The sequence below is a fragment of the Staurois parvus genome, unplaced genomic scaffold, assembly GCF_062004578.1.
Source record: "Staurois parvus isolate SC_StPar_1 unplaced genomic scaffold, SC_StPar_1.0 ptg001302l, whole genome shotgun sequence".
NCBI lineage: Eukaryota > Metazoa > Chordata > Amphibia > Anura > Ranidae > Staurois > Staurois parvus.
This window is the reverse complement of record NW_028319098.1, coordinates 4,710,538-4,737,130: the sequence shown is the minus strand read 5'-3', so window position 1 is coordinate 4,737,130 and position 26,593 is coordinate 4,710,538. Positions and strand designations below refer to the sequence as shown.

Here is a 26,593-nt window from a genome sequence, read left to right as displayed (position 1 = left end):
AAGAAAACAGGTCTGGGAGGCTGCCAAGAGGCCTACAGCAACATTAAAGGAGCTGCAGGAATATCTGTCAAGTACTGGCTGTGTGGTAAATGTGATGACAAACTCCTGTATTCTTCATATGTCTGGGTTATGGGGTAGAGTGGCAAGCAGGAAGCCTTTTCTTACAAAGAAAAACATCTAAGGCTGGCTAAATTTTGATAAAACACTTCTGAAGTTTCCCAAAATCATGTGCAAAATGTGTTATGGTCTGATGAAACCAAGGTTGAACTTTTAGGCCATAATTCCAAAAGATATGTTTGGCGCAAAAACAACACTGCACATCACCAAAAGAACACCATACCCACAGTGAAGCATGGTGGTGGCAGCATCATGCTTTGGGGCTGTTTTTTCTTCAGCTGTAACTGGGGCCTTAGATAAGGTAGAGGGAATTATGAACAGTTACAAATACCAGTCAATATTGGCACAAAACCTTCAGACTTCTGCTAGAAAGCTAAACATGAAGAGGAACTTCATCTTTCAGCATGACAACAACCCAAAGCATACATCCAAATCAACAAAGGAATGGCTTCACCATGTCATGTTTGAACAGGTTGGGGCCATCCCCAAAGTTGGGAGTATGAAATTGTCCAAAATATTTTGGTATGCTGACGTCTTAAGAGTTCCCATCACCGGAACTAAGGGGCCAAGCCCAACCCCTGAAAATCAACCCCACACCATAATCCCTCCTACACCAAACTTTACACTTGGCTCAATGCAGTCAAACAAGTACCATTCTCCCGGCAACCTGCCAAACCCAGACACGTCCATTGGATTTCCAGACAGAGAAGCGTGATTGGTCATTTCAGAGAACACGTCTCCACTGCTCTTGAGCCCATTGGCGGCGTGCTTTACACCACTGCATCCGACGCTTTGCATTGCACTTGGTGATGTAAGGCTTGGATGCAGCTGCTCAGCCATGGAAACCCATTCCATGAAGCTCTCTACGCTCTGTTATTGTGCTAATCTGAAGGCCACACAAAGTTTGGAGATCTTTAGCTATTTACTCTGCAGACAGTTGGCGACTTCTGCACACTGTGCGCTTCAGCATACACTGACCCTGCTCTGTCATTTTTCGTTTCAATACCATGAACAGTTGTCCGTGGAATATTTAGTAGCAAGGAAATTTCACGGATGGAATTATTGCACAGGTGGGAACCTATCACTATACCACGCTTGAATTCATTGAGCTCCTGCGAGAGACCCATTCTTTCACAAGTGTTTGTAGAAGCAGTCTGTATGCCTAGGTGCTTGATTTTACACACCTGGGGCCATGGAGGTGATTGGAGCACCTGAATCCAATGATTTGGAAGGGTGTCCCAATGCTTAAATGGATTCTGATCCAGTAACAGGTCAAGTCCAATGTAATGAGTCAACATTACTAACTAGTCAGAATACATTAATCTAAACTCAGATTGGTAGAAAATCAGTGAATGGCTCCTTACAGTGCATGCAACAATTTTTCCGCCCTCCAGTCCAGGCTTCCTTCCAGATTGTAGAGCACATCTTTTTGTTCCCCATAAGGGCACTGCTCATATCTGTACATACTGGGTGCAGCTTTCAGGTGCATGCCACTTGCATTTGACACGTTTCTGAGATCACTGATGCCATTTGAAAGGCATATATGACCTACTTCTAAGCTCCATCAAACTGCATCAAGCTGTTTTTTGCGTTCACATTCTGACAATAAAAAAAAGACCTTAACAAAAGCTTATTGAAGAAAATAAATGCCGGTTGCTGCAACTTTAATGGGGTTTCCAGTAAATTGCACCTTACATAGGGATCAGTGGTAAGACATGTTAAATTCAGTAATGTCACTACCTACGAATTCCATAACAGAGATCCCTCAAGTTAGATATTACTGTATGTTATCTCATCAGTATGACCCATTGCATGCTCGACTCTCCGAATGTCAAGGCTTTACTATCTAGAAATGTTATTTACAAGAGTACATTTCTTTCACCGTAGATTTGTTTGCCCTCTATGTGACTTTCCATTAGGGAGCAGAAATTTATAGAATAGACTGTGTTGTAGTAGGAATTTACTGTATGGATTGCAGATCATTGCTGGATTCTGATGTGAATGAGAGTCAACAAGGGTGCCAAAGGAAATGTGCCATAAACAGCACTCCCAAATGCTCTCAGTTTCTGCTACTGACGAAATGTTCCAATATGCTGTATTGGCCAAAACCTCTTCATAGATATTACTTTGTAATGGAACTGCTAGCCTGACTGTGTACATGCAAGCGTATAAAGATTTCTGACATTTCTGTTACTTTTCTGAGCAGTGTGTACCTGCTCCAGTTTAGATACTGGTGAGTGATGGTTTTAAAAGCTAGATTCACATTTTGTAAAAAAATTATAAATACACATTTTTGTGCAGGTAAAAAAAAAAGTGCATTTATAATGTTTTTCCTAAGGAGCCTGCAGAGCATTGTACTTGCAATCAGCTGATCACAGGTGCAGTTAGGCTCCTTCAGACTTGCAGGATAGCTGTCTGCCCATATCTTGTACAGCAAGCAGGTACTTGAGAGGAGTAAGAATCAATAAACCACTAGAGCGCTCACCTGCGCCCTTGCAGCTCATTGAGAAATACAAGCCGTCAGCTGCAAAGTCTGATAGTACTTGTAGTCTATCCATTTAGAGGAAACTGTGAATGAATGGTATGGCCATGTGGGCGGAGCACTGTTTTCAAATTATGACAGTGGGTGGGGGAAGAAGATTCCCCTGCCTGCTGTCACAGGAGTGGGGGGTGCAAATGCTTGAACATGTTACATGGGTGGAACATGTAACATGTTCCAAAGGTGAACTTATCCTTTAAAGTCAATGTGTCATCCTATCAAGCATAAAACATTTTCTCTAATAGATCAGTCATGGCAGCCCTCTATTTTTATATGACAGGTTTAGTTTAATAATCATAACAGGAATTCGACGTAAGAAGAATGACTCATGTAACACAGGGATATGCAAGGTGACATGCTGAAATACCATAACGGTTTAAAGGTCCTTGTGCTTTATCCATGCAGGGCAAAGGCATCTGTTTTAATTAAATCCTAGCCTCCCCGACACCACATAATTGCCTCCTCCATCACTTGTCCTGAGTAAACTACTAGCTGCTCAGGTTGAAGCTTACACATGGCTATGCACTTTCCCCATGTTACAGCACTAATGTTTGGTGATTGATACAGTGCAGTCAAAGAGACTAAAGCAAGGTGATTCAGTTTTCTTTCCTGCAACCATGGGTTGCAGGAAAGAAAAATCGCTTGATTCCCCCATCAACAGAGTCCGTGTTGATGGGGGAATCCCTCCTAATGCTGGTAGAACGCAATGATTATGCTAACCGCTATAGCTGCTGGCAGTAGTCGCATGTAAATTCTGATAGGCTGATTTTACCCAATTCAGTTGATGGATTGACTTGGGTACAACCAGCCTGCCCATAGATGGATCGAAACTCAGCCGGTCCCTGCTGAACCGGCCAAGTTTCGATCCATCTATGGCAGGCTTTAGTCACATGTTCCTCTATTTTATCAAACAACTTCTTTGCTCAGCTGAAAAAAATGGCAGGGTAGAGAATAAAAATTTTTGTTTTCGGGGGAAGGGTGGGGAGGGGTTAATGCCTTGCCGCTGTTGACTTTTGAAGTTACACTTTTTAAGGTAGTAATAAACATTTGGCTTTGAAGCATTTATAAAAATTATTTCTCAATCACTTGCAGTTTACAACTTTCAATGCTGCTAAATCCTGCTCTCTCAGCGTTGCTTCCCTGAATTTCTGGTCTTCACAGGAAAGAGTCAACAGTGGACAATGCAGTCTTGAGTCAGTATGTTGGCTTGAAAAAGCGGTGGGGGAGGAGCAGGGAAGCACCTTGCCATCCTAATCTGTGGGGATGTGTATTTCTATTGATGAGCACAGTGTAGGGAGACACAGCTATAGTCTCTGCATGCAAGGGTGGCTCCATAGGATGCTGCAAGAAAAAGGAGCCATCACGAAACAAGCGGAAGTGGTTATGGCATCAGCTTTAGCAGGAACATAGACAAAGATGAAAAGATAAAGAAGCTGCATTCTCAGTAAATGATTAAATTGGCTGATGAAAGTGCCTGAAAAACTGAGGTCTACTGTCATTTTTAACCCTGCCTATTTGAGGCAAAGTGATAGAATGTGTGTAACCCCCCGCACACAAACTTTGCATTCTGCTACTCATTCCTCCTTGGCTACCACTGCTTACCATGCCTCAAGCATGTGACCTCCTATAATGCAGTACTTAGGTCTAGCATCCAATCACTAGGCCTGGACACTGTCACATGACAGCTCCCACTGAGCTCCAACACAAGCTTAAATTGGGTATTTTGGTCATGGCTGTGATGGAGGAGATAATGAAGGGGTAGTACTGGAGGAGTATGAGTGAGTGGTCAGGGGTGGCTTATATCCTGAATGGCCAAGGTGATAATGGTGGTTATTTACTAAAATTGGAGAGTTCAAAATCTGGTGCAGCTCTGCATAGAAACCAATCAGCTTCCAGGTTTTATTGTCAAACCTTAACTGAAAAAGCGGAAGTTAGAGGCTGATTAGCTATCATGTACAGCTGCACCAGATTGTGAGTGCACCAGTTATATGAAATCTCCCCCATTGTTTTTTTAAACAGGTGACCAAAGCATTACTTTCCAATTTCCATCATATACTGAGAAATCCACATAAGATGGTCTTCTGCTATCTGTGATACCTATTGAGAAGTTTTCCCCTTTACTTCCTGTTCTGTCTGACACTGATACCTGCAGAGGAAGTGAGAGGAATCTGGCTTTTGGGGACATGGTCTGTAATAAAAATCTTATATAGTTCTAACCTTCTAACCTTGTGTGTGTGTAATATGGGCAAAATTGTAGCATTTCAAATATATCTCAATATATTTGGGAAGAATAGTTTAAAATAGAATTTTCAACATATGGGTTTGCCCACACTTTTGATGAAATCATTTCCGGTCTGTTTTCTTCTTAGGGAGATTTTCTGTTTTGTCTAAGACCTGTCAAATAGGTAGTGAAAAGTCTAAAAATGGGAACACAAACAGCAACAAGACATTGGCAAAGGTTTTGAGCCAATGCTAAACAGAGAAAAAAAAGCTTTCTAGATTTTTTCTTTGCATTTTGAACTTGTGTAAGTGTAGCGAGACCACTTCTGAAGACCCATTGCTGCCTATGTGGTATTTTTAGTTTATGGCCAACATTGTAAATTACATGTTCATCTTCCCACGTACAAAAGTCTGGGAACTGGAAGGTGTTCAAGTCCTGTTGTGAAACAGAAATTTCAGCAGTATATTGTTTACATCTGTATACAGAGGGGCCACAGTGAATGCACTGAGCAGCCAGTACTTAACATTCATTACATTGTGAGATTTTTTTTTTTTTTTTGTAGAAAAGAATACTTCTTCTCCAAAGGAAGCATGTAAAGCAAACTATACAAGGATTGTCCCGGAGGAAAACAAATCTTTTATGGGAAAAAAAAGCAACCAATGAGATGCCACTATACCAAGCACTCCCAACAGCTATGGACAGGATTGAGAACAAAGGACGTCTGATCGGCTGCATTCCAAACAATCCACTTTATTGAACCAACATAAAACCAATACTAACAGTGGAAATTCAATGGGGGAATCGACAGGTAAATGCGTTTCACGCTAAAGACAGTGCTTGTTCATTACCCCTGGTAATGAATAAGCGCTGTCTTTAGCATGAAACACGTTTACCTGCCAATCCCCCCACTGTATTTCCACTGTCTGTACTGGTTTTATCTTGGTTCAATAAAGTGGATTGTTTGGAGTGCAGTCGATCGGACATCTTTTTTTCTCACCTATTCAGCACACGAGCTGGGCTAGCACTTACAGGAGGAGTTGTGCTTGGAGATTGGGAGTCTCTCTACCTTGAACAGCAGTTAACATATAACTGCTGTGGACACAAAGGTTGGAGGAGTAGCAATGAATTTTAGAGTTTTCGTCTGGAGATTCATTTGGTAGTAGGTGCAGCCAACAGGAGATTGCACATGTCTGTGTGAGAAGAGGCTTTAGTGCCACCCAGAGCCCCATAATTAACCCAAATAAAAATAACTTTGTTTGATAACACTTTGATTCAAGTGTTACTAAACCCACAACAGTAAAATCAGTCTGTATATGCAGTAAAGCATGCCTGTTATACTCCCTGTGGAACCTAAGGGGTTAGTCCTCCACATTGTGTAAAAAGGATGTTTGATCCTGTCTTCTCTGATCCCCCTTCTTCTACTGTCCCCAATCCATCTGCTGATAGAACAGAGCCTTGGGGGGCAAGCTGCAAACACTCACTTTGGTGTGTATTGCTAGAGTTTTTTATTTCTTGGGAGAGTGTATGTGATCAGCACAGGACCAGTCAGCACTGTCCAGACAGAGTCGGGTTATGCAGCCTCTTAGGACAGTCTGGGGAGAATGCAAACTTCTCCTACAAGCGTAAACCAATGCTCTGCTGGACACTGATAGAAATCATAAGACTACTCCTATCTGCTGATGAGAAAAGGTATTTAGCAGGTTATATTTACTAAAAGAATTGCATTTCCATGTTCTGTTTACTGTGGGAGACCACATATAGCGAATGCTGGGTCCTGGGTTTTGTAACACTTTAAGGGCCAGTTTAGCGAAAAGTGAAATTTTCAGTTTTTGGTGAACTTTGGGAGATAAGCCACTTAACATTTTGTGTTTTTCTGATGATACTGATAAAGTGCTTCCAGGACTTAAAGTGGTTGTGAACCTCAGATATGAAATATGAACAAAGCATATCCCTCTATAGTGTGTACTTGTCTCAATCCAGAGCACGAAGTGTTATTTCTGTCTTCTGCTTCATTCCTCTGCTATCAGCATGAATCACTTCTGACAAGTTTTACTGACACTAGGAGAAGAAAGGTGACAGTAGGGACCTCCAGGAGAATGACATCCTCCGCTCTGTTCCTGTGAGTTGTGTGGAGGGGGGCGTTTCTCTTCTCTTCAGTCAGCTATGAGAACTCTACTTACTGAGCTCTGCAGAGTGTAAATTTCAGATTTTTGCCCCCTGCCTTCTGGATGTGAGAAATGCTGTATAAATTCTGGACTTTGAATGGATGTAGAGAAGAAAAGGGTGCATATAAACAGGTGCAACTTATGTAGGAGAATTTGTTTCATCTCTGTATATCACCTGAGGCCAGTCATTTCACTGGGTATATGTAAGGGTTTGCAACCACTTTAAATATTAGGTGAAACAGATGCAATTGAATCTCGCCCTGCTGGCTTTTTTTTTTTATTAATGAAAGTGCCAAAATTAAGGGCTGGTAACTCTTCTTTTACAACAGGATAATGATGAAAAGTACTGTTTCTTCAAGTAATATTACAGATATTTTGTAATCATGTCAAGCTTAAAGCAATAGTTTGTCTCCCTCAGCTTGTATATGTAATAGGTCAAAGTTCTAAAATAAGCAGCAAGCCCAGGATTGTGGAAGAGGCATATTACAGTAAAAATAAGAAGTAGCCCAGTTTTGTAGAAGGGAAATATTGCCATATGATTATCATACTAAACAGAAAAGGGTTAATTGCCATAATTCATCCACAAAACATATACAGTATATCATGCCACTATATTTTGGGGTTTTTTTTGTTTATTTCTTTAAAGTACCTTATTCCTGCAGCACTGTTGTGCTCAAATGATATTTCCCTGTTCTTTGGCATCTGCAGGGAAATATCCTTGGGAGGAGCTTCTATTATGCAGCTGATGCATGCTCTCTACAGTGCGAGTCTGTGTCTGCACAGCCCTGATTGGTGCTGTGGTAGTCACATGACTTAAAAAAACAGTTTCAGGAGAGCAATTCAAATTAGGCCACTTTTTCACATGGGTGGACCAATTGGGTCCACCTGTCTGTTTTTTTTTTTTTTCAGGCGGACCTAATTGGACCATCTTTGGCCTCCATGGAGCGGCAGATGTAAATGGACATGTGTCCGTGTACACCCGCCTGTATCCAATCCAGATGGATGACAGTCCAATGTAATTGTGTTCATGTCTTCTCTGCATATGCGGTGTGGGCATGGACCTGTGATCAGTGGACAGAGATCACCCGTGTGAAAGTGCCCTTAAATTATGAATATCAACTAGGTGCTTTTTTTTAGCTTCCTATAAATCTTTATTGAACATCAAATGTTTTTTTTTTTTGTTGCACAATAATATGGTGTAGTTTTTCATTTTGCTCGGCATCTGCATCCAAGACTCTTTTTTTTTTTTTTTAAGTTACAAGTATTCACAGTTACATTTGATATATTGAATACTGATATTTATAATGAAACTAAGCTTTTTTTGTGTGTTTATTAATGAGTGTATGTCTTCAGAAGGGGGGGAGGAGTCTTCTCAGCTAAGCACACCCACCTGCATGCATGCCTGAGTTAAGGGCAGATGGATTTCAGAAAGTAAATGCTACATGGATCACCTGCCCTTACTCAAGGTGGCCACAGCCAGAAATGCTAGGGGGTGTTTTTCTCCGCAAAATAAAACATGGATATATGGATGGATGGGGGAGTTTGAATTTTAAATATAAATTAATTGGCTTTTGATTTGTGGTGCTTAGATGCACTTCTACTACTGCTCGCCCACCCCCTATGCTCTTTCTGCTATTTTTATTGCACGTATTACTACTCTCACACGTTGGATCACATACTGTGAATAAGCGGTGGAGGTCCTATCATTCAACTGCCCCTCTTCCATTCACGCTTAACAGTTGGACAGAGGTTCTTTTCATTAAATTCTGTGCCCCTTCTTCTCCAAACGTACCTTTGCTCATTCCGGCCAAAAAATTCAATTTTAACCTCATCGGTCCACAGAACTTGTTTCCAAAATGCATCAGGCTTGTCTATATGTTCATTTGCAAAGTTCAAACGATGATTTTTGTGGTGAGGACGTAGAAGAGGTTTTCTTCTGATGACTCTTCCATGAAGACCATATTTGTACAAGTATCTCTTTATAGTGGAATAGTGTACCACAACTCCAGTGTCTGCCAGATCTTTCTGGAGGGATCGTGCAGTCAAACGTGGGTTTTGAATTGCTTTTCTCACAATCCTGCGAGCTGTTCTGTCTGATATTTTTCTTGGTCTTCCAGATCTTGCTTTAACTTCCACTGTTCCTGATGACTGCCATTTCTTAATTACATTCCGAACAGAGGATATTGACATCTGAAAACGCTTTGCTATCTTCTTATAGCCTTCTCCAGCTTTGTGAGCGTCAACTATTTTCAGTTTCAGTTTTCTAGACAACTGCTTAGAAGAACCCATGGTGCTGATTGTTGGGGCAAGGTCAGATGAGTCTGGGCATTTAAAACCTTTGAGATTGACATCACCTGGTCTTCCCAGACGATGATTGAGAACAATCCATGACACTGGCAGGTCTCAGCTTGGCAAAGGGGGCAGTGCATGCTATAAATTCTGCAGGGTGCCCAAACTTTTGCAGATGCCATTTCTTTGTTTTCTGTTATTTTGAAAGTGTAAATGATGGAAATAAAATCTAACTTTTGTTGGCATATTATAAGAATGTCTAATCTGTAATTTGATGCCTTTTGGAGATTTTTCCATCTTTCCTTGGCTTCTTTATGCACATTAATACAAATTTTTAGCTGGGGTGCCCAAACTTTTGATCCCCACTGTATAGCTGTAGGTCTTCACACCTTCGCCCACTGGCTTCTAGAGGCTTCCATGGACGTCCAGAACCAGGTGGAGGCAATAGAGGCCCGACCTGCTGAGTCATTAAGCCTTACCTAATCTGACCTGGACTTGACCCCCACTCAGACATGCTCACTTAAACTACTGGTTGATCACTACTAGTGATCCAGTAAATTTACCTAATTCTCTAGCGCCACTAGAGGGTGCTACATCACTGTCACCAGTGCAGTACAGTGTCATCATATACAGTCAGGTCCATAAATATTGGGACATCGACACAATTCTAACATTTTTCGCTCTATACACCACCACAATGGATTTGAAATGAAACGAACAAGATGTGCTTTAACTGCAGACTGTCAGCTTTAATTTGAGGGTATTTACATCCAAATCAGGTGAACGGTGTAGGAATTACAACAGTTTGCATATGTGCCTCCCACTTGTTAAGGGACCAAAAGTAATGGGACAATTGGCTTCTCAGCTGTTCCATGGCCGAGTGTGTGTTATTCCCTCATTATCCCAATTACAATGAGCAGAGAAAAGGTCCAGAGTTCAATTCAAGTGTGCTATTTGCATTTGGAATCTGTTGCTGTCAACTCTCAAGATGAAATCCAAAGAGCTGTCACTATCAGTGAAGCAAGCCATCATTAGGCTGAAAAAACAAAACAAACCCATCAGAGAGATAGCAAAAACATTAGGCATGGCCAAAACAACTGTTTGGAACATTCTAAAAAGAAGGAACGCACCGGTGAGCTCAGCTACACCAAAAGACCCAGAAGACCACGGAAAACAACTGTGGTGGATGACTGAATAATTCTTTCCCTGGTGAAGAAAACACCCTTCACAACAGTTGGCCAGATCAAGAACACTCTCCAGGAGGTAGGTGTATGTGTGTCAAAGTCAACAATCAAGAGAAGACTTCACCAGAGTGAATACAGAGGGTTCACCACAAGATGTAAACCATTGGTGAGCCTCAAAAACAGGAAGGTCAGATTAGAGTTTGCCAAGCGACATCTAAAAAAGCCTTCACAGTTCTGGAACAACATCCTATGGACAGATGAGACCAAGATCAACTTGTACCAGAGTGATGGGAAGAGAAGAGTATGGAGAAGGAAAGGAACTGCTCATGATCCTAAGCATACCACCTCATCAGTGAAGCATGGTGGTGGTAGTGTCATGGCGTGGGCATGTATGGCTGCCAATGGAACTGCTTCTCTTGTATTTATTGATGATGTGACTGCTGACAAAAGCAGCAGGATGAATTCTGAAGTGTTTCGGGCAATATTATCTGCTCATATTCAGCCAAATGATTCACAACTCATTGGACGCCGCTTCACAGTGCAGATGGACAATGACCCAAAGCATACTGCAAAAGCAACCAAAGAGTTTTTTAAGGGAAAGAAGTGGAATGTTCTGCAATGGCCAAGTCAATCACCTGACCTGAATCCGATGGAGCATGCATTTCACTTGCTGAAGACAAAACTGAAGGGAAAATGCCCCAAGAACAAGCAGGAACTGAAGACAGTTGCAGTAGAGGCCTGGCAGAGCATCACCAGGGATGAAACCCAACGTCTGGTGATGTCTATGCATTCCAGACTTCAGGCTGTAATTGACTGCAAAGGATTTGCAACCAAGTATTAAAAAGTGAAAGTTTGATTTATGATTATTATTCTGTCCCATTACTTTTGGTCCCTTAACAAGTGGGAGGCACATATGCAAACTGTTGTAATTCCTACACCGTTCACCTGATTTGGATGTAAATACCCTCAAATTAAAGCTGACAGTCTGCAGTTAAAGCACATCTTGTTCGTTTCATTTCAAATCCATTGTGGTGGTGTATAGAGCCAAAAATGTTAGAATTGTGTCAATGTCCCAATATTTATGGACCTGACTGTAACTGGTATGGTGATCAGGGACACTGACTGGTGACAGTATATTAAAAAATAAATTCTTTCTTTTTTATTATTATTTTTTGGGGGGAAGTGATCAGGATTTTTTTATTTTTAACACACGTTATGATTGCTTATACAAGTGAATTTCACTGTTATAAGCAATCATTTTTACTGAATGAAATAGATTCATTCAGTGTTTACTATTGTGGTTTGCTGCGATTGGCCACAGCTAATCACATGGAACAGATGGGCTGTGATTGGTCCTGTCTGTACCATGTGATCACTGTGGCCAATCACAGAAATCAACACAATAGTACATAATGAATGCCATGAATGAAAGCCATTCATTGTATACAATTGTCATTTGATCTGTTGTAATTGATCTCAGTGATCACATGGTACCAGCAGCAGCTGGTACTCTGATCGGTCATCCATTGTATCCGGTAGACACAGAGGGTGACAGATCGCGCCGCAGTAGGACGTCATAAGATGTCACATTCAGCCGCCGATTTGTCTATAGGCCAGGCGGGAACTGGGTAATTAATTTAGGGTATAATGCAATAAGAGCCAAGTGCAGATACTCATGGCAACTAATAAGAATTTCCCTTGAACTGATCATATTGCTATAAACTGATGAAAGGTGAAATCTAGTTTGTTACAGCACACAGGAGGTTTTCAATGCTCTTTAAATGCTTTGTGAATAAGCCCGTTTTGGTGAAGAGTGCAGTGAACGGGGCACAATTCAGATGCTTTCTAATAGTTTAAAAATCACTCTGTTTTGAGAGCAGCAGAATTTGCAAGTGTCCACTTCTGTTTTATGATCTAAGTATGACTTTTGACTTGAAAATGGGCTTTTGCAGTTTTTGGAAAATAGTTCTAGAACACATACCAGCTTATCTATTTTCAGTTTACAATAGTGTTGGTCATTTCCTGTATTGTACTCCTATTCATGGGAATGAATTACTTACTGTATATGGAGCCTTCAGTATATGTATAATATTCAATGCACTTCAGATTTGCAAAATTATTTTATAATATTTCTTATCCTTAAACTTCTAGGCCTGATGGGAAGACAGGATACGGTTTTGAAGACCACTCAGAGATTGTGAATGGTGGACGCATAAAGGCTGAAGACAATAATGGGTCAGGACAGCTTACCAAGTTCTGCCATGAATGTGGCACAAAGTACCCTGTCCAATGGGCAAAGTTCTGCTGCGAATGTGGAGTAAGGAGGATGGTTCTCTGAGCAAATGCTTGATTATCTCAGTGACGCCAAATGCATCTAGACTGCACATATGTTCTAATAAAAATCCTGGGCTTGCTGTTGCTGGATATATGATGCATACCTAACTGAAGCATTGCTGTGCTCATCAGTTGTCATCAGGGTCGTTCTTATAGGTTACTGGATATATAAGGGAAATTTAAAATATCAACATTAAATCTAAGCTTTAACAAGTTAAATAATCAATGAGCTTAAAGCACAGGTTAGGTAAGCTTATATATAATAATAATTAATAATATTACCAACACAAACATTTGTGTTAAAAAAGATGGTGGTTTCTGAACGAGAAGACAAAACTGTTGTGATGACAGTGTTTCCCTGTACACCACAGAATAATTGTTAAATATAGCAATTCAAGGTCACCGTTCACCTTTCTGCAGCCTTTTCTCAGTCTGAAATGGATGAAACAGTAATGGCTGCCATACACGTTGGATTTCAACCAATTCCTGGTAAATTGGTTGAAATTGGAGCTGTGGTTGCTCCTCCTGGGCACCACCCAGCTTAACAAAAATCACTTCAGTCAACTTTTGTTGAAGGGGTTGGGTGGAAAATTGTCAGCCAAGCAGTGACTATCCAACTAGAAGTGTATAAAGCCTGACAAGGGGATCTAAAGAATCCTGAAAGCTTGCCATACCTGGAATTCATCTTTAAGTTAGCAATTGAAGGGTGTCACTTAAACTCTCCAAACTTTCTACATTAATCAAGGGCTATCACAGTAAAATAGTCCGCTGTCCAAAACAAAATGAAAGCACATTTAAATCCAAAATCAAAAGTGTTATACAATGCAGCATAGTAGTCCAAAATGTTGTGGATTTATTCATTTTTATTTAGTCTGTTTTCACCTGGTGATCCACACTCTGTCCTAAGATGACAACACTTACTACCTCACTGAATCTATGGAGGAGCAGTTTTGTCACCCTAGGCTGCTCTCCTGTTTTGGACTAAGAACACATCCTTCTCTCCATTTCAAATATATGGGCGGTGGAGCGCTTTGTAGTTTTACAGAAGTTAACATTGGGCTTTCAGAATGACAGGGAAACTGCATTTCTGGCATGTTCAACAGGTATTTTCTGTAGCTGCAGAAAAAAAATGTGATAAGCTGCAATATATTTAATTTTTGTTCTTGGGTTTAGATATACTTTAAGGAAGGGTGGGTTGCGGCACTGAAATGACCAACAATTGTGTTGCCCTCCAGTTTTGGTCACCGTGGTTTAAGAGTCTACAGAGCTTGGTGTCCATAGTGCAGAAGATGACTTTATACTGGATGTCACGTGACCTGGATCCGGAGCAGCTAGGAGTTTTCTTGTTAATCGTAAAAAGGAAACTATGAGCCTATTCTAACACCCCTACCAGGCTTCCCTTTATTCCTAAAGTGGACCTAAGCTTTGAATTCAGGTGCCCTTTCATAATGTAAATATACTAGGAACTCTTTAGACCTACACCTATGATTTTAGTAATTTATTTGTACAGCATAACCCATCTTTCAGGTTTAGAGACCCTGTTAAAAGACCTTTTAATTTTATGTTGTCATTTTTGAATATCTGTTTTGTATCCCATCTTTTAGCTTTAATTTTATTGTGGTAAATGATACAGCATAGTTTATATACACTGTACAATATTCTGCTACAGGCAACCTTAAAGTGCATGTTTGCTGGCACTAGGAATGCACTGATATGCATAAATGTATACAGTATATGGAACTGTAATATTACTGGACTATCACTTCAAAAAGCGATATTTCACAATGGCTATTCACTTCTGTATTTTCTGAGGAATACTTGCATAACTTTAATTTAAAAATGCTGCACTGAAATATAGTAATTAATTCATGGTAAACAGTTTAAATCTCTATGAACAAAAGCTGGTTGGTTGCAATGGGCCCATGTGCACCCTTGCAGATTATTGTCAAGAAGTGACTGGGTTCACCAAATAATGAATTCATAACAAATTCATAGGAAGAATTTGGTTGATTGGTCAGTTCAATCCAGTTCATAAACTAGTATGTAGGCATATCCAATAATAGATAGCTGCATTGGGCTCTCACGTTGCATATTACATTTGCTTGGGTTGACTACACAAAGTCTATTGCTGGTCAGTGCTCCAATTTTCTTCAAATTGGGAACACTCCATTTTTTTTTGACTGAGCTAATGGTGTTACTGGACAGATTGGTCATGGGATAGTCTGTATGCAAAAAAAACGTCAATCAAACCTGTAAAATCACAACAGGATTTTAGAATAACTAATATCTTGTTGTATCTAAATGTTATTAGGCATTTGTCTAGAATGTTAGGAGATAATGCACATTTAGGCAAATTGACCAAATATTGGCCCAAATACAGCCAACATCACTGCAGTGGTGTACTGCACAATGTTTAATAATGTTTTCTTTACCTGGAATCATATTTACATACAGTATATCATAGTTACATTACCTTATTTTCAAATAAATTAAACAATATAGTAGAAATGGCTTTTAGGTGCATTCTATTCAGAAATTGGAATTGCTTTGTGTCACTTACTGCACCAAGGGCACTGCAGGTTAATGAACTCAGAACCTTTTTCAATGCAAGTGTAATCCTGGAAGTGTTTGCTAACTGGGGTCAGTAAATTGAAACTTTGTATTCTTTGCTCTGGATTTCCTATTATAGGAATGCTGAGGATGCATTTCTGTATTTCATACTAACTGCACGTTTCAAATGCAAACTGGTTTTAATGGATTTTAGTTTGGTTAAACCACATATCTGTCCTTGGCAAAGCTTGTAACTTGGTACTCAGTTTATATAACCGGTACCTACAGGTGTATGCCTCCTTAGAGCTTTGGGAGCCCCTATGTACATTTTACTTATCAGACCACCTCAGATATTGAGACTTTTGGGGCATTGTGGCAATAAGCTAAGAATTAATTCAAACCAGGGCAAGTTTAAAGGCTTTGCCAAGGACATAGATATGCTTGAAAGAAAACATTTCAGAACCCTTCCTATATCAGTGTAGAATTAAACACTCACAGTTTTTAGTTTATCTTAAGAAACATGTTACACATTCTTCAGGACATAATTTGATTGATGGTGGGCACAAACACAGTTTTTTGGTCATCATCGCCAGCTGCAGGCTTCCAGTACCAATTCATTGAGCTCCTGGATAGGGAAGCACATGTCTTCAGTACTTCACATGCAGTGACAGTGCACACTTCAGCTGCTGACATGTACTGACTTGGAGGGGCAAGCAGGAAAGTTGCTTGCTACTGAGGCCGTCTGTTTCTGTGGATGTATGGAGACTCCTCTGCAGTGTCAGCCAGTAAGGTGCAAACAAAGATGGCTACATGGGGCCCTGTAAGGGGACAGAGCCACCTGAAAACAGCAAGCACGGAAAAGAGAATTTTAAACAAACTAGCGCTTAAAAAGAAAAGCAGACATACAAACATTGTATGTGCTGAGTTGTGCAGCACTGGATGTTTTTTTTTTAATGGTTCTTCAAAGGAATGCATGCCATTTTGTGAGAGGGTGTGGTTTGCATGAATAATACAGTAATGCTGTATTCACACCTGAACAGAGCATTTTTAGAGTTTTTACATATATATTCACACTTTCGGGGTTTTTGTTTGAGCCGGTGGAAAGCACTAGGGGGAGGACAGCAGTTCCTAAAGGCACAAAAAATACAGTTTGAGCATTATCACATGTTGCCATTAAAATCTATGGGGCCAAAAAAATATAGAGCCCAAATCTCCCTCAAAAGTAGATCATGTAGCTTTTGGAGTTTCAGGCATTTAGCTTCAGGCATCTAAATGCGCATATGTGCACGGTCACCATTGAAATAGACTTTTTAATGTACAAGCTACAAAATGCTTAGGTGTGAATGGGGCGTAAAAGTTTTCTAGGTTCTCTGGTCATCTTCCTTCACTACAGATAGTGGGTGTCTAACAGAAATGCTTGAGGTGATTGAGGAGTACTGCTTGAACCTTGAAGAAGGGGACATACCCTGAAAGCTTGTCCTCAAAATTGTGTGCAAATAAAAAAAGTATCACGTCAGTACTCAATTGTTTCTAACGGAAACAATGTTTCGAGTTTCTGTATTTAGTGATAAGGTTTCCTCTTCTTGTAGCTGGAGGGCTAGGCTCTCAACTAGGCAATTAAGAAGCTTGGATCTGGCTAAATCTATGATGAACTTCAAGGAGGAGAAAGGTGTAAAGGGGACTTCCCCCATTGAACCCACTGTTTCTCATTTTTTTCCTATATATTATAAAGCAATTGTGTTATAACTTGGATAACACCAGGTGCAGTGTCTAGAAAGCCAAGATTTAGTATATTTAGGTCTGCCTTGTCATATTCCATATACTGGAACTTTTGATTGTTTCTGTTGCAAAATCTAATAAAGTCCAGTAATCTTTTGAATAAAGCAAGTTAGATTACTTCAGAGCTACTATACATTTGCTCAAATATTCCCCATGTGAAATTAAGGCCCTTGCCTGGTTCAAGGATGTAGGTGTCAGGAACCATGTGACTGGTCTCTGCAGGTTTTGAAGTGATTTGGTGAGCTGGACTAAGGATGCTCTTTGGGGCTACCAACTTATTCTGGCTACGTGCAAGTTTGTGCTCACAAAAGCATGCTGCATCCAAAACTTTAGACCCAAAGATCTTTCTATTGAGGCTATGAAGATAGATTGTTATACACATAATACTTACAGAATCTCACCCCATCTAGAGACCTTTAAAACTTGAGTTCTTCTTTAGGTAATCTGGCACAAAAAATATTCCTGGCTTGGATGGCTCAGATGGAAGCTACCATTCTCTAGTTTCCATTCCACATACTTGCTTTGGGGTAGTGACACCCCTAACAGAGATTCTAAACTGGGTTTGCTTCTCTGGCCTAGAAATGCAATGTATATAGCTAGGAGAAATCGGAATGGCAGCTTCCACAAGTCATTTTTGAGAAAGGAATTTTGATTCATGAAATAATGCAGGGGTTGTACAAAATTATAAAAACACTAGATAAAAGAATGCAATTGTTACCTAATAAGGTGTTGGACCACCTTTGGCATCCAAGGTGGCCTGAATTCTCCTGGGAACTGACAAATAAGTCTTGGATGGTGGATAATGGACCCTGATACCACTCTTTATGCAAAAATGGCTCAATTCTCTCAGAGATGCTGGAGGCTGAAAACGAGCCCGAACCTTGTTCTTCAAAATTGACCATAGTGGCTCTGTGATATTGAGGACCAGTGACCCAGAAAAGGTGCGAGACTTCATCTGCATGCTCATAAAACTAAGGTTTTATCAACACCAGCTGTGTGAATCGGAGCATTATTGTCTTGGTAAACTGCAGTGTTTTCCAGAAATAATGTCTGCACCATGGGGTGCACTTGTTCTGCAAAATTTGTACAAAGTCACTGGCAGTGACTCTACCTTTCAAGGTGATGATAGAGCTCGCACAACAGTTTGAAGCTCGATTCATTGGACCATATTACAGTCTTCCATTGATCGATAGCCCACGATTGATGGGTGTTGCACCACTCTCTCCTCTTCTGAGCATTAACATCGGTCACTAGTGGTTTGGCAGTCGCAGCTTGTCCTTGAATGTTTTGCTTACGGAGTTCCCTCTGTACAGTTTTTGTGGACACGGGCTTTGGAAGACTGGGATTGAGCTCTGCAGTCACTTTTGCAGCAGTTGTGTTCTTATTCTGGGTCACAGTCTTGCGTAATGTTGTTTTGTCTCTTTCGGTCAGTTGACCATGTCAACCACGCTTATCAGATGACAGTTTCCTGGAAACTGTATACACTGTCATAACCCTCGATACTGTACATCACAGCACTAGAAATAAATTAGCAACTTCAGCCACAGAGGCACTAGCTAAGCCGGCACGAACAATTTGCCCTCTTTGAAGCTCAGTAAGCTCTGACATGACTCTGTGTTACTAGTGGCGCACGCAGTGAATGACGAAAGTGAGGCTTCCACCTGTTAGCTAGGTGTCTCATCACACAGCGGAATGTTATATCACTTCCGCTTTCAGCACAACATGTTGTCACTTTCACACCTGCAAATCATGTTGTTTTTCCGTTTTATTTTTCTAACCACTTTACCTTTAATATATATTTGTCTAGACACCTTTATATTTGTCAGCTGTTCCGCTGTTTTCCATCAGATGTCAGGAGGAGTTTGTAGACCAGAAATAGTATAAACAGGATCTGCTATCTTGGTTACCCTATTTATTATGGGAAAGTGTTTTGTCGTTTTCCTGCACATGCTGACAGTGTGATTAGTTATATTACTGTGTGGTCTTCTGAACACTTTTGCAATAAGATAAAGACATATTCTAGATCCATAGAATGCATTTTCTGTACAGTAATGGTACACATATCAAATCTAAATACACCTAATGCACTTTTTTGCTTTTAGTGCAATACGAGCCCCAGTGTTAGTACGATGGCAGCAGTATGAATAGGGTAGAAACCCACTTGTAATTATTACACATTTTGTTTTATGCCATTTTATTTTTAATTTATTCTCAAATATTGTGATTGACTGGCCTTCTGCAATAATGACAGCGCTGTAGGGAGACTAGCTACTTATGGTGGTGGCCAATGCACAGTTCATTCTGTAAATATGGAAACTATTTTGCTTTTTTTAAAGCAAAAGTGACATTTGGCAGGTGATCTGGTGCAACTTGTCCAAGAATTTTTCTTCTTTGAAGCTCAGTAAGTTCTGACATGACTGTATTACTAGCAGCGCAAGCAGTGAATGACGAAAGTGAGGCTTCGCACCTGTTAGCTAGGTGTCTCATCACACAGTGGAAGCAAAAGAATATTACATCACTTCCGCTTTCAGCGCAAAACATGTCACATTCACACCTGCAAATCATGTAGTGTTTCCATTTTTTTTGTCTAACCCCTGTACCTTTTAATATACATTTGTCTAAACACCATTATACTTGTCAGCTGTTCCACTGTTTTTTTCATCAGATGTAAGGAGGAATTTGTAGACCAGAAATTGAATAAACAGGATCTGCTATATTGGTTAACCTATTTATTATGGGAAAGTGTTTTGGCTTTTTCTTGCACATGTTAGTTATGTTACTGCGTGGACTTCTAAATACTTTTGCAATGAGATAAAGATATATTAAAGATCCATAGAATGCATTTTCTGTACAGTAATGGTACACATATCAAATCTTAATACACCTAATGAATTTTTTTGCTTTCAGTGCAATACGAGTCCCAGTGTAAGTACGATGGCATCAGTATGAATAGGATTGAAACCCACTTGTAATTATTACACATTTTGTTTTATACCATTTTATTTTTATTGACAAGTAATATGATTGCCTGGCCTTCTGCAATAATGACAGCACTGTAGGGAGACTAGCCGCTTATGGTGGTGGCCAATGCTCAATTCATTCTGTAAATATGTGAACTATTTTGCTTTTTTAAAGAAATGGTGAAATCTGACAGATGATCGGGTGCAACTGTTCACACTGTGCATGTGTACCGCCTATCGACAGAATGAATAGAGGTGTGCATCTGCATGAGGGAAGATGATAGTTTGAATACTTACAGAATGAATTGTGCATTGGTCACCCCCATTGGGGCATCAGTACATTTGAGAAGTCCAGGTCAGCATACTAGGTTTCTTGCCCACAGCTACTAATCAGATTTAGCCTTTCAGGAAGGGTTTTAATCTGATTGGTAGATGAGAGTAATACTGGTCATACATGGAAAATTAATTGCTATTGATTGGTCATAGATTTGCACTTATAAGAGAGTCTTTTGACTAAATATGATTGTTTAATATAGAAAAAAAATTAACTTGATCAAATTTGAACAAGAGAACAAGCATATACTTCAGGAAAGTGAAGTCACAGCTTATAACTTGCATGCTTGTACTTCAGTTCTTTTCTAGAAGCTAGTATTTTTGGAAGGAGAGGTTGGCAATGGCAGCCTCCATCCTTCCTTGGTATAGGTTCCTTGAGCCCTTTCCCACTTAAAATCTGTAGGTCAATGTTCCTTTAGATCTGTGACGAGGGAATTTTATTATGTTTCTCCACTAATGATCAGGAAGCAGTTGACAATTTTCCTAATCGTGATCCCCAAGATGTGGCTTTGTTTTTAAACTGCTGTCAGTGGTACTTAAACTTTTTTTTGTTTTTTTTTCGTGACCACTGAATTTTCTCTGTAAAAAGTAAGCACGGGTGATATCATAGTTTGGGCTGTCCCTTCTCTCTTTTTGTCCAGCTCATCTTTCCCAAAAATTAATATCCATGTAATCACACTTTTGGTGTTGTGCATTACCCTTGCCAAGTCTTATGGTGGCCGTACAAATAAATGATCAAAAAAGAATTTCTGTAAAATGTTACTTGAAGCAATCAAGCTTCAAGTAACATTTTACAGAATTTGTTTTTTTTTTGTTTTTTTTAGTGCTTAACAGGACCAGCTTGGTTGAATTTGATGGGATGACCCATTTTGTGAAAATAATTTCTGAAACATTGAGATCTCTTATCAATAAACTGTTGTATTACTGTGTGCACGGCCAGAATTAAAGTTTACATGTGGGCAAAAATGTTTGTAAAATCAGCTCGTACTTGCCCAGTACCCTGAAACTTCCTCCCTGATACAATACACAACTACTGTAGTTTTAATGGTCAGATTCTTGCCAACCTTGCTTGCTATGCTTTACTGTTGGCTAAACACTGTAATGTGTGTCCTTTTTAACTTTTTAACCAATAGTAAGGTAAATTGCGTAGATGATGAGGGTGTGGGCCAAAGCTATTTTGCATAGAGCAGTGGTTCTCAATCTTACTGGGACCAGGGCCCGGTAAATTTTTCCAAAATCTTCAGTGCTATAATAGTAAAAAAAGTTTGTTCTTGCACAGTTAAGGTATGGGGATACAAAATATGTTTTGAGATTCTGGAAGGCCTTAGATGGTCTGCGTGTTGCTGTCAGAAGATGAAGGCTCTGGAGGGAGTTAGGGGACTCTGCAGCAGACTTGGCGGTCCTATAGAGGATGAAGATTCTAAAAGGAGCATGGAGCAACTGTGCGAAATGGGATTTCTGGAGGAGGCTAATGGTTTTTACAGGAGGTTGGGGGCTCTGCAGGGGCAATTTGGAACACTGGCGGGCACTGTTGAACACTGTTGAGTTGAATGTGTGAGAAACTGGTGACTCTGCAGCAAGCTGGAGGCACTCTGGGAGATTGACGGGCACTCTACAGTAGAGACTGAGGGCTCTATAGGGAACCTGAGGACAGTGTAAGAGGTTGAGGGGGTACTAAGAGTCACTATGGGAGATTGGATGGCAGGGGGATCTGCAGCTAGCTGGAGGCCTGGGGGAGGGAGGCAGTTGCCTGTCAGTGGGCCACGGTCTGGTGGTTAAGAACCACTTACTTAAGACGACCCTGGATTGTGAAAATACAGAGGCTTTCTGCCAGAAAATCACAGTAGATCAGCAGTTCTTGAAATACTCAGACCAGCCCATCTGGCACCAACAACCATGCCACATTCAAAGTCACTTAAATCCCCTTTCTTCCCCATTCTGATGCTCGATTTGAACTTCAGCAGGTCATCTTCACCACATCTAGATGCCTAAATGCATTGAGTTGGTGCCATGTGATTGGCTGATTTAGCAATTTGGGTTACCAAGCAATTAAACAGGTGTACCTAATAAAGTGGCTGGTGAGTGTGTATGTGTGTATATATATATATATATATATATATATATATATATATATATATATATATATATATATATATATATATATAATTTGCCCACAGCTTTTTTTTTTAAGGTGTACTTTGACCATGCAGAGAAACAAGTTTACCTCTCCAGTAGTTTGTACTTAACTTCCTTCTACTCCCACTGCTCCATTCAGCTTTTGGAAGTGAAGAGGGGAGACCCCATTTAAGCTCCTTCACAGTATTATCACATACATCCATAGCTCTGAGTTTAGCTTGGTAGTGTTTTTTTTAATAAATAAAGTACCTGATCATTAATTTTATTTCTCTAAATATGCATGGTGATTTTTTTTTCTTAATAATATGTATTCCTCAGGTAATATAACATCTCTCACCAGCAGAGTTAAAGTCAGCTTGTTCTACACAACACATAGCCTGTCCTTACCATCTGCATAGGGTATGAAAACTGCTTAGCTGCTCCTAATACACACAAGGCATATTCTATTTTTGCTAAGGAAGCATTGCATGGAAACTTCTCCCTTTTCCACTTCAGCACATTTGTGCTTTATTAATTCTTTCAGGTTTTGATGATGGCACTAATTTAAATTTTCCAAGTCCACAATGAAATATAATGTATTTGCATGCACATGCAATATTTTTATCACCTTTGGAGTTTGGATGACAAAAGAAGATTCATTTTATACAGAGTTATTAGAGCAGGCTTTGGAGGCCAAGTTTACTTGTGCTATAGATAGCTAGTCAATGCTTTAGCGAAAAGTTATAGAAAGCTTTTAGCATTCTGTCTACATGGGTGAAGCTGAAACAAGCGCCTTTTTTTGCCTTCTGAGGGGTCCAAGGCTTGGAGTGGTTTGTGTTTTGGATTTCCTGTATACTTAGGGAGGATAGCCAGACAACTAGACTTTTCAGGCGTGGGCAGCAATGGCGGCCTACGCAGCTCTCTCAGTATCTGTTTTTTTTTTTTTTAGGATTTCTAGCATTAAAGGATGACTGAAAGCAATGAATGACATTTGACACTGCTCTATTTTGTCCACAACACGTTATCTAACAATTTTAAACTAATGTTTTTATTATTATTATTATTATTATTATTATACAGTATTTATATAGCGCCAACAGTTTGCTCAGCGCTGTACATTATAATGGGAGACAGTACACGAGACAGCACAGTAACAATGAAATACAATACACGAGGGGTTCGAGGGCCCTGCTCCTTGGAGCTTACAATCTAAGACTAAGACTAGAAAGCTTACTCCTGCACCTTCTGAATTTTCAAATCGGGGTTGATTTTCTGAAGGCAAATATGCTGTTCAACTTGCAAGGGAAGTTGCATTTGCAAATGAATTTCCCCCAGAGATTATTGAATGTGGTGAAATTTCACACTGCGAAGAATACCCAATCTGTGCAAGGGTAAAAACAAAAACATTTTTTCCAGCATACGATTGGATGATGGAAATCGGCAGAGCTCCACTAAGCTGTGCAATTCCCTTGTAAAGTGCAACTTCTTATTTGTATTTCGTAAATGAACCACCTTGTGACCAGTTAAGTTTACCTTTTAGCTGTTTTATCCAGGCCTGCTGTATTTAAACAGTAAAGATGGAAATAGAAGAAGATAGAAATATTGTTTTTTTTGCTTTGCTTATGTCAAGTTTATTCATTTCTGTACAGTATATGTCAATTCATTTATGTTCATTAATTTATGGACAGTTCACTTATGCACAGTTTGTAAGCCATTTCCCTTTGAAAAAAAAGTACATTTGTATATTGAGCTTGGATCACCATTCAGCAGACCTTTAATATATCATGTGTGTGAATGCATGAACAGTACACAACCTGTTCATCTCTGAATGAAAAGTATCAAATTTGATTGTTAAAAAACCCTTTGTGCACTTTTTACTGCTCCAAAAGGTGAACAAAGCTCATTGTACATGCTCCACATGTTTAAGATGTACATGTGCACACATACTTTTTGGACCTGTCCTTTATATTATTATATTACGTTTTTGAAGGGGTTTTTCAAATCTGAATTTAAAAAAATGGGTGTAGGGCCATTAGCCAGGCTTTCCATAGACTGAATCAAGCATAGGATGCTAGAAAAAAGCCAACAAAAGATAAAGCTATTAAAAAGTAAACTTTACTGGAAGAAGTTTCTATTGCAATTATATTTGCTATATGTGATGCAGATTTTACACAGATGTGTTAGCATTCCTTACCGTACTACTCTGTGCGATCATTCACATTGATAACCTAGCTTCTTAAAATGATTGTAAAGCTTTTATTTTTAAAATTAAAATAATAAACATGTTATACTTGCGTGCTGTTTGCAATGGTTTTGCAGAAAGCAGCTGCGATCTTCTTCTTCTGTGAACCACCGCCAGTTCTCCTGGTTCCTCCTCCTCTGCAAGCGTCCCCATAGAAAGCCTGCTTTTATGGGAGTACTTGTACGGGCTTGTTCCTGAGCTGTGCTGCCTGCATCTATAGACACAGACAGTGCGGCTCGGCCCCTTCCCCTGCTCCCTTGTCACAGATTTTGATTGACAGCAGCGGGAACCTGTCAATCTGCCCTATGAAGAGGGAGAGAACTGCTGCTCTCAGGCACAGCACTGGATCAAATTAGGAGGGGTATAAAGGGGGTAAAGAGGGAAGGCAGTGGCACAGTTTTTTGTTTTTGTTTTTTTTTTACCTTAATTCATTAAATGCATTACAGTAAAAACCTTAAGGCTTTAGAACCACTTTTTTTATTTATGAAGTTTGTCATGTTGGAAAATCAGTTTGATATCTGCTAGTTTATCTGTTGTTTGCGTCCATCTGACGTTTATGTCCTGATATCTGCCAGTTTAATTGTTGCTTACATCTGACGTTTATGTCCATCCTAAGGGTCTACCCCCACCCAGATCCACACAGATTAGTTCCTTTGAAAACTTCTTTTCATTTTTAGCAAAGTGCAGCCAAATAAAACCAAATCAATTGATTGGCAAGCTTGTGCAAAGGGAGGGGAGATTTCTGACACAATGTGGGGAAAACTTTGAGCAAGCCATTTCATATCTGATGCTTTTTTTATTTTTTTGTTTAAGTACTAAATATCAATACTTTACTCCCATCAACCTTTCAGCATTTTATTTTAGATAACTTGTTCTTGTTTAGTATGTTTATGCTGTGATTTGTTATTTTTATCCTTTTTGACATATTTCCTTGCCAAAACCTTAACTCGTATTGTTATTTAAGTCACTAATCAGGATGTCATTATTTATTACAGTTCATGTTCTTTGAAGCACTGCACTTTGAGTCAGTTTTAGTAGTTGGGTCCATTGTCTTCTGTATAAAGGTGATTCATTGTTCAGATGTCTATCTTGAGTTGGATTTGTAAGCCATGAATGTGCTGTTTTTCCTGATAATAAAAATAATACCCAATATTTGTGTAGTGCACACGATTATATTTCCATGTGTTACTAAATACAGTCTTTTACCGCAGAACATTATTAGTCTGAAATATCAACCACACATTTTGAATAGTATAGTTTAATATTGTTTACAAATTACTTTTCTTTGTAGCCTAATTTATGCAGTGTTCTTAAACTGCCATCCACCATCTTGCATCATCATTTTCATTTTCCTGCTAGTGGGAGGGATTAAAATCACTATGCATCGAAAGGAAATGTCATAAAAAATAGGAAAATGCTGGATGGGTCTGAGGAGATGCATTGGTCCATGCAGCACAGTGGTCTCCAAACTGTGGCCCTTTGCTTTTCTCTATCCGGCCTTCAGGGTACTTTTCCTCCCACTGATACGAATGAGGAGGCACCATTTCTTTCACTATAGGCACTACTACGCAACAACTATGGGGCATTTTTCCTTCCACTGACCTCCAATGATGGGGCACAATTCCACCCACTGATATAAACAATTAGGTACTATTCCTCCAACTAATACCAAGGATGGGGCACTATTCTTTCCTCTGATACCAATGATGAGGCACTATTCATTCCACTAACACCAATTATGGTGCACTATTCCTGCCACTGACAC

The 26,593-nt window shown here is 39.8% G+C and overlaps 1 protein-coding gene across 2 annotated transcripts in view; it reads left to right on the top strand.

The window, feature by feature from the left end:
• Positions 1-25,980, top strand: part of ZC2HC1A (zinc finger C2HC-type containing 1A) — a 117,239-nt gene extending 91,259 nt beyond the window's left edge. For both annotated transcript variants that reach the window (XM_089661013.1, XM_089661014.1), the window contains one exon: positions 12,667-25,980. In XM_089661013.1, coding sequence (XP_089517139.1) covers positions 12,667-12,853 — 187 coding nt within the window. In that variant the 3' untranslated portion in view covers positions 12,854-25,980. The remainder of the gene's footprint in view (positions 1-12,666) is intronic.
• The last annotated feature ends 613 nt before the right edge of the window (positions 25,981-26,593 follow it).